This window comes from Poeciliopsis prolifica, unplaced genomic scaffold (genome assembly GCF_027474105.1).
Source record: "Poeciliopsis prolifica strain line A6 unplaced genomic scaffold, Auburn_PproV2 SCAFFOLD042, whole genome shotgun sequence".
NCBI lineage: Eukaryota > Metazoa > Chordata > Actinopteri > Cyprinodontiformes > Poeciliidae > Poeciliopsis > Poeciliopsis prolifica.
Genome location: NW_026562417.1, coordinates 5,151,195 through 5,165,874, shown reverse-complemented (window position 1 = coordinate 5,165,874; position 14,680 = coordinate 5,151,195). Strand labels below are relative to the sequence as shown.

Below are 14,680 nucleotides of genomic sequence, written 5' to 3'. Positions count from 1 at the left end.
CTAGGAAATGAAACGTGGCTGTCTGCAGTGTCAGAGGTTACTAGGACTTAACACCAGCAGCAGTAAAATAAGTTGTCCTCCTCGGTCTGATGTTCTATCGGCTGTTGGACCCCAGGATGGGCGTTGTCTTGACTCTCTTATAGTGGTTGGCAGGAATCCAAGTCGCCCTCTCAGTCATCTTGACAGCTGTAGTTGCAATGGTCCCCCCCAGCGTGGGGCGGTCCAAGGTGTCCTCTGGAAGTCTTTCACCACGATGCAGTCACCTGGTTTGATGGTAAGGGGTGACGTCTCGGCAGGATGTGGCAATGTGAGTTTCACTGTCTGAAAACTCGATAGGTTTTGACAGTAAGACAACATTGCATCATCGCAGACAGAAGTGGAAGGAAGGACCTGTCCCTGAGAGCTTCCACTCATTTGCTAAACATTCCAGTAATAACAAACAAAAATGACTTTCCCTTAGGAGGAACAATTCAAAGAAGTTCATCATCAAATAGTTAAAAAAGTCATTTTGTCACACAGATGGCAATAAGTAACAATCAAAACGGTAACAGGAACATAATGCAGTCATAAACAAACAGCACTAAATCAGGGTAAGAGCATTATAGATAGTGGAGCTGTCACAAAATCCTTGACCCAAACAGGTAAAAGTCCATAATTTCCCTTCAAATCTAAAAGCAAACCAATTTAATGAGTTTAATCAATTATTTAATTATACTTACATCACATATATGTGTATATATATATATATATATATATATATATATATATATATATATATTTTTTTTGATATGGAGAGAGATCTGTTTGAGATAAAAGAGCATGCTTCAAAGTTTAGGTCTGTGGTAGGAACCAATTCCACTGGTTTCTTTTAAAGTGTACTGCATAATGATGCAACTTTTTTTTGAATGCCAATGCTCTTTCAGAAAACATTACATTTGAGTCAGTAGGTGACTCAAATGTTTTACATGCATGAAGAAATGTCCCAACATTACTCCATGACAATTTATGTAATTTTGCCAAAGATATTTATAAGTAAAAGTCAGGAACCCAAACTAAAAATTGTCTGCTCAGCTGAGAGAGAGAGACAGTCCAACCTGTTCTGTGTATGTTCCAAAACAAAGCAGATGTTGACAGTTTCTCAGGGGCACAGAACCAACGCTTCTCACAATCATAACATGACTGGTCATGACTTGTGCAAGAAATTGTAAAAGAATCAAATTTTGGAAGTTTCCATTTATAAACATAGTTTAGAGCAGACAAGTCAAATTGCACATCTGTGTGAGTCCATGTGTGAGTGATGTAACTTTTACACCCTGTGGAGCTAAGATCAATCCCTAATCGGCACACCAGATCTCACCTTAAAAGATTTACTGGAAATATTAAATGAATATTAAATTCCCTTTTTTTTTCACAATTAAAGCAGTTGCTCCGAGTCAACCATAAAGGACACTCTTCCCTGGAATAGCCAAATCAAATGCAAAATGAGCATAAGTTTGTTTTTACAAGCCAAATTTCTCCTCTAAGTCAGAAATGGCATTTGAAATTATTCTCAGGTGAGCCACTGTCAGCAAGCAGCTCTTCTTTGCTAGAAGCTGAAAAAACAGGAGACTTATTCACAAACTCATTCAAATGACCATTTCGAAAACAACCTAAGATCTTAAATCATTCCATGCCAAATATTCCTTTAAAAACTTGAATTTCTTAATCAGTCACAAATTTTTATAGTCTAGTAAACACTGTTTAGTAACACAAGATATACAAACATTCACTCTAACCCAAGACATAACAAACATTCACTCCATGAAACAGACACAAATGTTGCCATCAGAATTTGGAGTCAGTCAAAATTTCATCAAACATTTATTGTCAGTCCTTATTTTGTGCATATTTTTTTAAATTGAAATTACCAAATGTACTGAAGCTTCAAAGAGTTTAAATTTATTTTACCAACTTATATTAATGTTTAAATTCAACTCTAATGAAGGGAATCCTGTTTTAAGGTTTAGCTATATGTAAATATACAAAAGAAATCTCAACATAATTTAGAATTACAGCAACCAATTGATCAAGTTTCTGCTTAATAGCTTCATTTACAAATTGTTTTGATGTAACTAATAATTCCAGGATAACAAAAGGTCTTTTAACCTCTCTAAATTCAAATTTATCACAGCTGTATTTTATAGAGACTTTCTTTCTGTTCAATTTAAATGGAACTAAATATGGTATACCAAAATATTATAAACACTGCAGTAGTAAGTGTCTTTAATTCTTAACACTAAAAAATATTTGGAAGGAAAGAAAAAAAGAAAAAAAATCTTTAAAGATGTTTAGAGTCAAGGGACACTGGTATTTTATATAAGACCACTTTGTAATTCTCATTGATGACATTGTATTACTGTGGACAATCCCTCGCATTGTCATTGACTTTCCAGCAATTACTCCACTGTCCATCTAGTGACAGTGGAAAAGAAAAACTCCCTGTTGACATGAATAAACCTGAGCAGAACCAGAACCTCACTCAGAGTGAGGGCCTATCTACCAGGATGGTATAGGGTTTTGAGAAAATGGAACATTACACTATCTCTCTCTCTCTTCTCTCTCACACCCACACACACAAAGAAGCAGCAGAAACACTGATCCGGGAGTATTTTTTGTGTTCAAAGGAAGTAAAAAGGTAATGCAGTAGTAGTTTCTATGTAAAATGGGATATTTTAGAAGAGAAACACATCCTAACACAAAAATAGAATTAGGGATGAGAGAGTTAAAATAGCAATATTTTATTAAAATTTTACACCCTCATCCCACGCTTCCACCCACCCCCCCAAAAAAACCCGTGCATTTGTATGTAATGTTGTGTCCAAATATGATTCTGATTTGTTGTTCATATGATTGTAAAAAAAAAAACAAAAAAACTTTATGAATGTCCCCTAAGCCAAACTCTACTTGCCAAGCTCAGATGAAAAACAGAGCAACCAGGACTGTTTTCAGAGGACATGATGAATAGTTTTTCACTCTTGTACGGTAGGAGGCAGTACGTACACAGAGTTTAAACGTGTCTATAAATTAATATTTCTGCTATTTTGTTGTTGCTGCTGCACATAGAACACTTCATGAATGATGTGCACATATTCATTTGACCACATGTACTTTGGTGAAGACATGCGGAAAGCAAAGCGGAAGCTAAACACATTTGTGCCCATATAAGGTAATGTGTTGGTGCCTTGACATTCGGCTCATTCAGCCTCAGCTTGGTGGTAAGAAACTCCGTTCATCCGAACTCCACCTGATGTACCGCTTTAAACAAGGCTTATCAGCCGCAGAAACAGGACGTTTACCAGCTAACATCGTGCTGCTCCTGCTTCTGCTCTTCTCTGGTATGACATTTATATTGTTTTACGGCGAAAACTAGCTTTGTATGGCAATAAACCGGGGCGTTTTATTAAACGATTAACATATTTGTAGTAAATGACTAGTTCTTCAGTATTTCACATTTTTGTTATTAATGTAATTGGAGATAACGCTACAATAATTTAACATTTTATTATGAAACCCGGCGGTTGAATACAGGCAGGGACCTGGCTGTCCAGGTGTTCAGGATCTGTTGGTTGTTCAGATAATCTGCTGAGTCCAGCCCGTCTGAGAAGGGGTTTTTGTTTAGTAGGCGTTAGTTTTCGGGAACCGTTTAACTTGTCGAACAATAAATGACATCTTCATGAGCACAAATGAAATATGTCCTGTATGGTTACAGAGCAGTCCCAGTAGACCCGTTCTTCCAATATGGCTGCGGTGTTAAAGTACGTAACAGTTAGCCATAAAGTCTAGCCAAGCTAAGTGTGTATGGTTTCTACGATGATCCACCCCTCCCCCCAATCTTTATTTATAGAGTATACAGCAGTTTCGTGAAACAGCAAGTAACTGCTCGAGGCTTAAAGACTGGCATGATAATACAAAAAAATGCAAGCATATTGTTGCAAAATAAACATTACTGTTTATCAGATAGCTGTGACGTTAGAGGCGAAGACAAATAGACATTCCATGGTCTGACCCTGGAAACGCACAGTTTGCTGTCCAATAGCCAAAAGTGATGCTGAAACAAGACTTTTCTTAATGCAATGCCTTCCCAGGACTTTTAAACCGTAGGAGCAGAATTTCTCTATTTTTAAAACACAACTTTTTAAAACTTTAGTGCATCTGCATCTGCTTCATGCCAGACTTCATATTGTGATGAGAAAGCTATTGAATGGATGCTTCCCAAGCATCTGATTGTGAGCGCATGCAAACATCTCACAGCTGAGCTTTTCTGGGAAAATGATTCATACTTCAGCTTAGTATCTCATGGTGTTGATGAGCTTTGGTAGATAACAGGACTGACTTGTTAGTTTATATGAACACAGTGAGGGGAAAAGAAATCTGCTCTGGAACACTTCAGTTCTTTTTCCTCCCTAACATCTCAGAAGTGATCAGTGTATCTCTGTCTGTATCATCACAGGTTTATGGCTGTCTTCCTTAGACGTGGGCTCCTCTTGGCCTTACATTGTACCCTTGGGAAAGGCAGCAACACAGCCTACCCCTCTGCTCTGCCTGCAGCTGTTCTAGGTAGAGTAGTAGATTAAAGTGTTAAAATATGCACTTTGTTTACAACAGGGGTCTCAAACTCCAATCACCGAGGGCCGGTGTTCTGAAACTTTTAGATGTGCTTCTGCTGCACCACACCTGAATAGAATAATTAAGTCATTAGCAAGGTGCTGGAGAATTGATCTACACAAGAAGGAGGTAATTAAGCCATTTCAGTCCAGTGTTTTGTACCTGATGCAGGGCTTCTGTCCTGCATCTCAGAACTGCAGGACAGCGGCCCTCGAGGCCTGAAGTTTGAGACCCCTGGTTTACAACAATGTTAACTCAATACTTTTACATAACAGTCTAACAACAATATTAAAACATGAACTAGTTTTCCTAGTGGAAGCTCCAACCAGCTGGTGCTGGGAATCAGGAGTAGAGCTGGAGAATCTAAATATTTCTAAAATAGGAACCAGTGAAGTGACTAACCAGGCCTTACACAGTTTGCAGGTAAAAAAAAACAGCAAACAAAAAGATAAGATTTTATTTGACGGGTTGTGAATAAGACTGTCATGACACATCATAAACATGACATAACACCTGCCATAAACATGAACAAGTCTTCATGAATATTTATGACTGTTGTCATAAACTTATAAAAGTATTACTGGTTAAACTTTAAAAATTATGTACCTTACTGATATTAAAACTAAAGTTCAATCAGTAATACTTTTAGAACAAATTTATGTCAGATCATAATTTCTTGGTTAATGTCAAGTTGTCATAACAAAGACATTTTGAATAATGTCAACTTTGTATTTAAAGTGTCATGATTTACCGAATGACACTTTATAACTACAGTCATAAATATTTATGAAGGCTTACCCATGTTCTTGACAGGTGTCATGACATGTTTATGACAGAGTTATGACAGTCTTATTCACAACCCGTTTAAAAAGTGTTCCCAAACGTTTCAGTAAATATCTACATTTTCCTCTTTCCAAACTTTAGTTTTTATTTTGGCACCAATCTGAAGTATCATTTTCCCAGGAAGAGTTCAGCAAGTCATACGGCATCAAAAGGAGATGAAGTAAATACTTTACCTTAAAGAAGCCAGAAGGTAACCAGCTTTCTGTTCTGTTTTTCCCCCCAACATAGACAATCATATTCCATTTTATGAATTGCTATTATTTTTAAATTGTTTGATTAACAATTACAAAGATTAGATTACCATCAAAAAAAACAAAAAACAAAGGTGCAGTTACAGTTGACAGAAACGGACAAAATTTAAATATCGATTTTAACTGCAATCCAATAATTAGTCCTATTGACCAAAAATTAAGTTAAGTATTTAATTTTGATTCACCGAAGAGAGAGATATCAGATAAATTAAGGTGGTATATATCTATATATATATATATATATATATATATATATATATATATTCTAATTTCCCCTCCAGGGGGCTTTTTGTGGGCTCAAGTGTCCCTTATATGACAGTAGGCTGAGAGGAAGAGGGGAAGGAGAGGGGGTAAGACATGCGGCAAATATCGCTGGGAGTCGAACCCGCAACGGCCGTGTCGAGGACTCAAGGCCTCCAAATGTGGGTCACGCTATTCCTTACGCCACCACAGCACACCCTGGAATACTGGAATATATTCTTTAACCAATATTCAATTCAGCTTTTTCACATTGAGCCAATTCACAACCAAATCACATTGAATCTTTTGATCAATGTTTGTCAGAATGTAAACACAATTTTATTTGGAATCCAAGGATTTTCATTTTCATTTTTTTTAAGTTTTCTCTAAAAAAGTTCTTTTTGAACTTGGATCTGATAAGTCTGCACAGTAAAGCATTGTCAACACAAACACTGCTGCTGCCAATCGTTTTGAAGGTCTCCACTGAATGATGACCAAACTATAGCTGGAAGTGAAAAGGTAAGATTAGCAAAGCCTGGAAACAGAATCAATCTTCATGGTAAACCATGAACAAATAAGTGGCTGTAACATTTTCTGTGTCCTTTTTAACCAATCCTCATCAGAACCTTCATCAACATTGTGGATTTCAGTGATCCAGCAGCCTGGATTTGGTTTCTAATACTGTACATGATCCTGTTTTCCCTTGTCATTCTGTCCCTCATCCAGTTTTGGCCCTGCTGAGGGCGGGTTGATTCTAGTGCTGTGTGGGCTCTGCCTTTTCTCCAGAAACCATGTCGGGCTTCAATCTTCTGCATCTAATAACCAAGAGTCAGCCTGTGTCTCTGAGGTCCTGCAGTCTCCCCTCAGGTCCACTGACTGCGTGCTGTGTGTCTGATTGGCTCTGCCTCACATTAACACGTTAACGCATTGCTGGAGTGGTGTGCTGTGTTTTGATTTGTTTTCTAAACCATTTCTAGCTTTTAACTGGTCGTTTCAGAGAACAGAGATTTTACCTGTTTGCTCACCAAACCAAGTCTAAATGAAGGTTAATTGTCAGATTTGGATTTTTTTTTGTCCTGAATCCTTCAACATTAAAAGATCCTGATTAAAGAAAATCAAACAATTTAAGAATCTAAAAAGCTGAATAAGAACGCAAGGCAATTTTCCTCACAATGTGATAGAAGCAGTTAAATTATAATTTATTGTTTGGACAAAGTCTGGCTTAATTTAAGGCAACAGTAAATATTTAGATGGTAACTGATGTCTTTTGGTCTCCTGACAAATTGATAGAGATGAATGTCTGCACAAGAACATCCTCTAAAATCAGAAGTGACCAACTATATTGATCCAAGTTCTGACTGTAATCAATCACAAACTAACATCTTGCAAATGTTCAGACAAAATGTTAAACTAGTTGTCATAGAACCATCATCCCTGACACATGCTGAACTGTTTCTGGCACTAACCCGGCACTAATCAGCACCTACATAACAGTTCATTTGTAAAACATCGTCCATATTTGTCTAACTAATTATACAATTTGAAGATCGTGTACATATTTACAATGGCCAACTTGAATCTTATCCAAGAATAAGGAGGGAGCGAAAGATTAGGGCGATGGCAAAGAGAGCTTCCAACCTCAAAGACTTGGAGAGCTCTACCAAAGATGAATCATCAAAACAGCAGAGGAAATGTGGAAAAAACTGAGCAACAAAGAAAGGGTTTTATCTGAGTCAGGTTTGTTCCATAAAGACTATATTTTTTGCAAGATTGGCAGAATCTATCTGGGTTGACTTGAGAATTTGTCAAGTTTGCTGGTGGAGTCTAGGCTAAATACAGTGGAGGATTTCAGAAAAAAGTCCAGGGTGTACTTCAGTCTCTGGCATTGACCATAGCTTTCCAGAAAGAGAGTCAGAAACCCCTGAAAGCAGCATGCTTCACACTGTAGCAGGACCTGCAGCTTAGCAGGAAAAGACAATCACATATAATACAAATGCAAAATAAAATGAGAAGATCTAGTGGATTTTCTCTGTTTTCATTTTGACAGAAATGCATGTCATCTCTATCATAAGACATGCTTCAAATTATTGGTGTATTTTAGGATTTAGTTCTTACTATGAATAAGAGGTTTTAATCATGTGACCTAAATATTTTGTATATAGTGCATTATATGTTCTTTTTTATGTGCTGGCACTTGTGATTGTGCCAGCACATAAGATATTTTGTTTTTAGAATTTTTCGAAACTTTCTTTTACTATCACTTCAACACTGCAGGCTGCAGCATGATCTTGTTATATGATGAAACAAAGACTGCTTTGAGGATGTTCTCCACCTGGCTGACCAACCCTGTCCTGAAGAGTCGGGGTTGGCCACATCTCTGAGGTAGTTTAGCTTGGTGTTGGGGCCCAAAGGGCAGAGAGAGTTACCTGGTTCTGGATACTAACACCTGTGTAACATTGCCAGTACTTCAACTAATGGGAATCCCACTTTTTATTATCTTTTGGGAAGTCTATTTCTGTCAAATGAAGAGAAAGATTGGTAAAATGTTTGATGGCTGATGTAATTATGAATTTTGTCTGGATTTTGGATATTACATTTTCTTTAAAAGATTGTAGATATGAGCTATGAAAAAATCTGAACAGGCAGATTCTCCACAGATACTTTGGAGTAACGTTCTGCAGAAAAATCTGAATATTGACTCTGTAGGAACACTGAGTAGGTCTGCTGGATTGCTGTGCATCCAGGGGAACTAGATGGGCGGATTTAGCATCTTCTTGACATTCTCTAGTGGGAACAGTTCAAACTTCTCACAGTGGAGGTCTTGGAGTTGAGGGTTGGGTATCCTGGCTCTAGCTTGGGCACTGTGTAGGGCCCTGAAGGGTACAGGTAGGAAGTTCTGGAAGCAGAATGTCAGTCACATTTAGAGCATGCTGTTTCAAACAAGAACTAAATGCAATATAATTGTCATCATTGCAGCATCCAAAATTTAAAATTTTGGATGCTGCCTCTCATAATGTAAAGTCAAAGTACAGTTTGTATGGACAGCAAATTTTGTTTGAAACTGTATTGCTTTTGTTACTTTTATTATAAAAGCAACATCACATGGTTGTCAAAAGCAACCAAGTGATGTTGCTTTTGACTCTAGTCTAGTCTGGGATCCAAACATTACACTTCAGTTGTGGCTATAGAGAAGGTGATCTTTATTTACTTTTAAATTCAGCGTTTACTGTTGAGGTTAGCCTTTAACTAGAACAAACTTTCAATTGCCTGGCTTTGCTGCAACTTGCATGCACCAAGTCACTTTCTTAAATAATTGTCTAGCTGCACATTTTTCAAATTTCTGTTTATTATTTTTTAAAGGACGTTCACAACACTGCAATGTATATAAAAAATGTCTGTGCAGGTTGAAGGACGTGATAAAAATTTGTATTGCCAGACCAATTGTAACATTATGGCTTTTTACTGATCAGCCACATCCCGAAACCTATTAACAACATAGTTTTATCCTAATGCAACAATGTCAGAAATGACATGAAATTCTTGTTCCAAACATGGTTAGCTTGTAGTCTGCTGCAGACTGACAGAAACACACACCACACGTAGCTGTTATGTGTGTGTGCTTGTGGGTGTGCGTATGCGTGTGTGCATGTGTGTGTGTGTGTGGGGTACTCATTGCTCATCCTGCTATGGTTTTACATCTTGACACACTGCTACATTCTGAAGACAGTTGCACTTACTTTTATATTGGCTTTATATGAAGGGGACTCAATATAAGGGGACTGAAATCACACACACACGCACATATCACACTTTTCAGATTTTTAAAGGTAAAAAGCTTTGGATTACATATCAATATTCTATTTTTTGTTAGGCTATCACCCAAATTCTAAATAAAATATGTTTTAAGTTTGTACTTCTAAAGTGATAAATATGAAAAAGTTTAACTTGTGAACATCAAACTCAAATCTCATAAGGATCTGCTGCCAGCGTCCCAGCAGAAGGTTTTCAGTTTGCGGCTGATCAGTGGATAAGATTCAGTGTGTAATGCTTTATATATAGTGAGATAAGCAAATCACATGTTGATTCTTCTTCTGGAGCTACAGAAGAAATCTGGATTGAACTTTTTTTCCTGTCTTTATTGGCAGGAGCCTGTAGGAGTAAGAAGACCTGGCCAGTGAGTTTCCCTCAGGAGGAACTGAGGAAACGCCTCACCCCAAAGCAGTTCCATGTCACTCAGGAAAGAGGAACCGAGAGGTCGGGAAGATAGAGCTTTGGTTCTCTGCCATGTCACAAATCAGTCTCTTTTTTTTTAAATGTTATAATTGTCATGGAATATATCTCAGGCTTCACTGTGTGCTTGAATATTTTGCAATTGGCTGAAGCACAGGATGGAAGTAGAATCTGACGATACAATATTAGCCTGACAATAAACCTACAGTGCATAGTACCATATTACTTACTGCTGAACCATTTTGTGCTTTTATTATTTATTAATACTTCCTTTCCCACAGTGCCTTTACTGGGGAGTTCACATACCATAAAGATGAGGGAACCTATCACTGTGTTGTCTGTGGGGCTCCTCTCTTCAGGTGAGGAGCTCTGTACACCATAATCGACTGCCCAGGTGTCTGTACTTGGCCAAGAGATGGATTAAAACTCACAGTATAGTTATAAAAAATCTGTTAAATCAGAGGATTATTTTTGTAACAAAAGATCATAAGACTAAATTATATCATTGCTTTATATGAGCTATTTTTGTTTCATTTTCCAGCTCAAATTCTAAATTTGACTCAGGATCAGGTGAGTAGAACTTCTGTCAGATTTCTGTCTGTCTGAACTCCCTCATTTGCATCTGTAGTTATTTATTTTACTTCTCAATAACCAAACCTGATTCATATAAAACAAGCTGAAGCTCAGGTTTCAGATGTGACTCATTATTCTAGATATATGGTATATATATTTTATATGTTGATGAAGACAGGAGTGTGAAATGTAATACAGAGGTTTTTATCCTGACATTCCTCTTGTGTTCTTAAACAAACCATGCGTAGGCTGGCCATCCTTCTTCGACCTGCTGAAGCAGGAGTCCGTCTCTCTGGTTGATGATTTCTCCTACGGCTTACACAGAGTGGAGACTACCTGCAGCCAGGTGAACTGCAACACACCACTTTATTTATCAAGTTTCCTTAAAGTTCTTGTCGTAAACTCGTTTACTTCATGTAGTAAATCAGTTCAAAATCATTTTTAGCCTAAATCCCACTTCATCCCTCACCCTCACGCTGTGTTTGGGGAGCAGGGTGTGTGATGAAGCTGTGTGTGTAAATCTACGCTCTCATATAGAACATCAACAAAAAGACCAATAACTACTCTAATTTCTAGTTGAAAGTGCTTCAAAATGTTACAGTTTTAACATACATACTTATTATTAATAAACAGAAAAAATAGCTTATCAAATACAGTATTTCTCAATTTGCAGAAATTGTATGTATACCTTTACAATTATAATGAGAAGACTGACCAATAGGTATGCACAGTTATGTCCAAAATTATTCATATATATGGTAGATATATGTACTATTTTAATTAGTCATTTTTATTTAGCAACAATTTATTTGCAATGGATATAATATCGATGTTTTGGAGTGGCTCAGTCAAAGTAAATCCTAACTGAAATCTGACTGTGGATTGAAGTAAAGATGAGGGCGATGGTAAGGAGGCATTCAAACCTCACAGACCCATCCAGCATTGCAGCATTTGCTATATTGATATTTTTTAATTTTCCCACCAGAAAACATCTTCTTGGTTGAAAATAAATAATTTTCTCTTCTGTTTGTTGTGTTTATACACAATAAACAAACATTTTCTGATTCACAGCAAATGTTTTCTTCAGACACAAAGTGTGCTGGAGGTTCCAGACAGGTTGCTCAGTGCTGCTGAATGTTCCTGTGTTTCAGTGTGGAGCTCATCTTGGTCACCTGTTTGACGATGGTCCAAAGCCCACTGGAAAGCGTTACTGCATCAACTCTGCTTCCCTGGCATTTCAGGCTGCAGGCCCGGCTGAGGACGGAGCCTCAGCCTCCAGCAGCGCTGCCACTGGTGGGAAGGTTGACCTATAGGAGCGCTGCTGGCAGGCAAACGCTTAGGGAAAGTCAAACAGCTCATTAAAAAGATGTTGTTGTTTTTTTTATTTGATGTGCTGACCGAATGAAACACCAACAAAGTTGATGAATGTAGCTAAAGTGACAGATCTTGACCATCTTTGAAACTGTAATCTGAGGTAATGGTAATACACCAGAGCACTAGAGGGATAAGTCATTTGCTGATTTCTCCAACATGACCGTGGTTTCCAATCACAGCCACCAGTCACAGTCCCTTTAATGCTTTAATGAAGATCCTTTAGTGCTTTAATGAAGATCCTTTAGTGCTCTGGTGTGTTTACAAAAAGGAAATGGAAAAAATACTTTTTAAAGGCTGTAGATGCTAAGTGTTGGCATTGCAGTATGCTCATGTAATGTTTTTCAGGACAAGTCAATTCATCATGAGTTTGAGAGGCAAGTATTGATGAAGGAGTTTTTGGTTATGTTACAGTTACCATTATTCTTTCCTTGTGTACCCGATTTTCATCCTCTGTAATATTTGAATAGATTTAAGTCAGGAAGTGACTTAAATCTATTCTAACATTTTATTTAAACACTGTTCCTCTATCTTAGTTGTCCTAGATCCACATGCTGTACCGTTTGTCTCTTTTCACAAATATATCCATATGTATCTAACAAGCGTTCCAGACAGATTCAGCTAGCGTTTGACATTACTGCAGGAATCTGTAGTGAGGTGTGAAGGCAGGGTTTCTGCATGGACACAACAGCAAAGATGATGAAGCATCTTTCTTCTGGCGTATATCCAAAGGTTCACTGGATAAGAAGTGCGTCATCATATGGAAATGAGGTTCAACACTTTTCTTCTCTGTTGTTTAAACGCATAATTATAATTATGCTTTAAAACAATCCTAGGCTTTCTCTCCGTGAGTCTGTCATACAACAGAGTCTTCAGTCAGAGGCTTCTTAAGATATCTGCTGTTGGCAGATAATTCCTGCCAACAGCCATCAATATCTACAATAACTCCAAAAAATCTTGAATTAATATAAGTCACAATAACATTTAATTTCCCTTTGGGATCAATAAAGTATGGTTGAATTTTGAGTAAACATGAGTTTAGAATCTATTAACAGCCAGATCATATATTACATAACCTAAAGTCTTGGCTTTGTTTGTGCAGTAGCTTCAACTTGTGGATCTGTAGGTTTAGTTACACCAAATTTCTCTGATTTGTATTTGATTCATTCTGAATGATATTGCACTGAGAAGCAATGAAATATCTATGCAAGTTTTTGATTTCAGTTTGAAGCATAATGGAACACTAAATGGGTTTTGATCTGCCTTTTCAGTTCAGAAATATTTTGTGTTTGATTTTAAGTGTAGCCACTTATATCTTTGCAGTTTCATCTGAACACTTGATCAAACTGGTGAATAAAATATATTCATAAAAAGTCTCACGTTCTTAATGCTATTTAGAACTCAAATAATTCCCAGGAGAATTTGTGAAGTGTTTTTATTGTTAAATCATGTATTTTCTTGACCTCCAGACATCACAAATCAAGACATCATGACTGACAGAAAATTACACTTTTTAAATCTCTCTTTCAAGAAACCTATTAAATGATCCAAGAAGCTGTTCTGTTTCGGAAACTTTTATATAAGCATAATTTCTCTCCAACCACTGTTTTAGATCAGTCAGGCCAGCTGGATTCTCCAGGCATTGCTGACTATAAATGTTCCCAACAAAACATGAAAACATAAACATGACTGCATAATATTGATTGTAGTAGTTTTAAAGTTTGATTTCATACAGTAGAAGCAATAAGTTTACATGCACTGATTAAAAACATATCCACATTTTTTCACCGTTTGAAGTTAAAGCAGACTAAACAGCTCTTGTTTTATGTCAGTTAAAACAACCAATCGTTTTGCTTAGGAAGGAGACGGTTCTGTGTGAGATATAAACGTTTTGGTCCAAAATGTTCAGATGGACCCAGAACACAAACCAAAGATCTTGTGAAGAAGCTGCTGAAGCTGGTAAGGCAATCATTCACAGTGAAACTGTCGGGCACCAAAGTGGTGCAGGACAGAGGAAGAATCCATTAGTCCAAAAGAAACGGCAAAAAACCAGACTGCAGTTTGCAATTGTCCACAGGTACAAAGACCTTCATTTTATAAAATGGGTTTTTTGATAAAAGGATAACAGGCTACAGATGAAAAAATAAACAAAAAATAGCATTATCTAAAAAAGGATTATGACTACACATGGGTTTATTTCCAAAACTACAACTGTCATATTTATTGTGGATATGGGCAATACTTTAACAGAATCCAAAGAAAAATTGTTTTCACCTCTCATGCCTTGAGAGAAATTAATTCCTGAAAACTAGACCCTGGATCAGCGTTAGAGGTACTCTGAGAAGTACTAATCAAAAGTACAATTAGAAAATACTTGTTTTTCTTAATTTTAGGAAACTTCAAACATCATTGATATAAATCAGTGCAGTTTATCTCAGCAACAAGGAAGTTCAAAGTTCTTCACAGGATCAAAACAGGAATAAGAATAAGAAGTCATAAAATGTTTAATATGATGGTTAATTCCTTTG

General features: G+C 37.0%; 1 protein-coding gene across 8 annotated transcripts; it reads left to right on the top strand.

Annotated features, from left to right (window-relative positions):
• Nucleotides 1-3,142: 3,142 nt before the first annotated feature.
• Nucleotides 3,143-12,170, top strand: msrb3 (methionine sulfoxide reductase B3). Of its 8 annotated transcripts, XM_055055687.1 has the most exons (10): nucleotides 4,506-4,596; nucleotides 4,949-5,067; nucleotides 5,569-5,677; nucleotides 6,020-6,160; nucleotides 6,705-6,845; nucleotides 10,124-10,232; nucleotides 10,490-10,567; nucleotides 10,750-10,778; nucleotides 11,030-11,127; nucleotides 11,933-12,170. In XM_055055687.1, exons 5-10 carry the CDS (start codon nucleotides 6,770-6,772, stop codon nucleotides 12,092-12,094), a joined length of 552 nt encoding a protein of 183 aa, XP_054911662.1. In that variant the 5' UTR covers nucleotides 4,506-4,596; nucleotides 4,949-5,067; nucleotides 5,569-5,677; nucleotides 6,020-6,160; nucleotides 6,705-6,769; the 3' UTR covers nucleotides 12,095-12,170. The 8 variants fall into 8 exon arrangements, with proteins under 8 accessions (XP_054911658.1, XP_054911655.1, XP_054911657.1 ...); XM_055055682.1 differs by lacking the exons at nucleotides 4,949-5,067; nucleotides 5,569-5,677; nucleotides 6,020-6,160 and adding an exon at nucleotides 3,263-3,374 and having other exon boundaries at nucleotides 4,490-4,596; nucleotides 6,765-6,845; XM_055055680.1 differs by lacking the exons at nucleotides 4,506-4,596; nucleotides 4,949-5,067; nucleotides 5,569-5,677; nucleotides 6,020-6,160 and adding an exon at nucleotides 3,148-3,374 and having other exon boundaries at nucleotides 6,765-6,845.
• The last annotated feature ends 2,510 nt before the right edge of the window (nucleotides 12,171-14,680 follow it).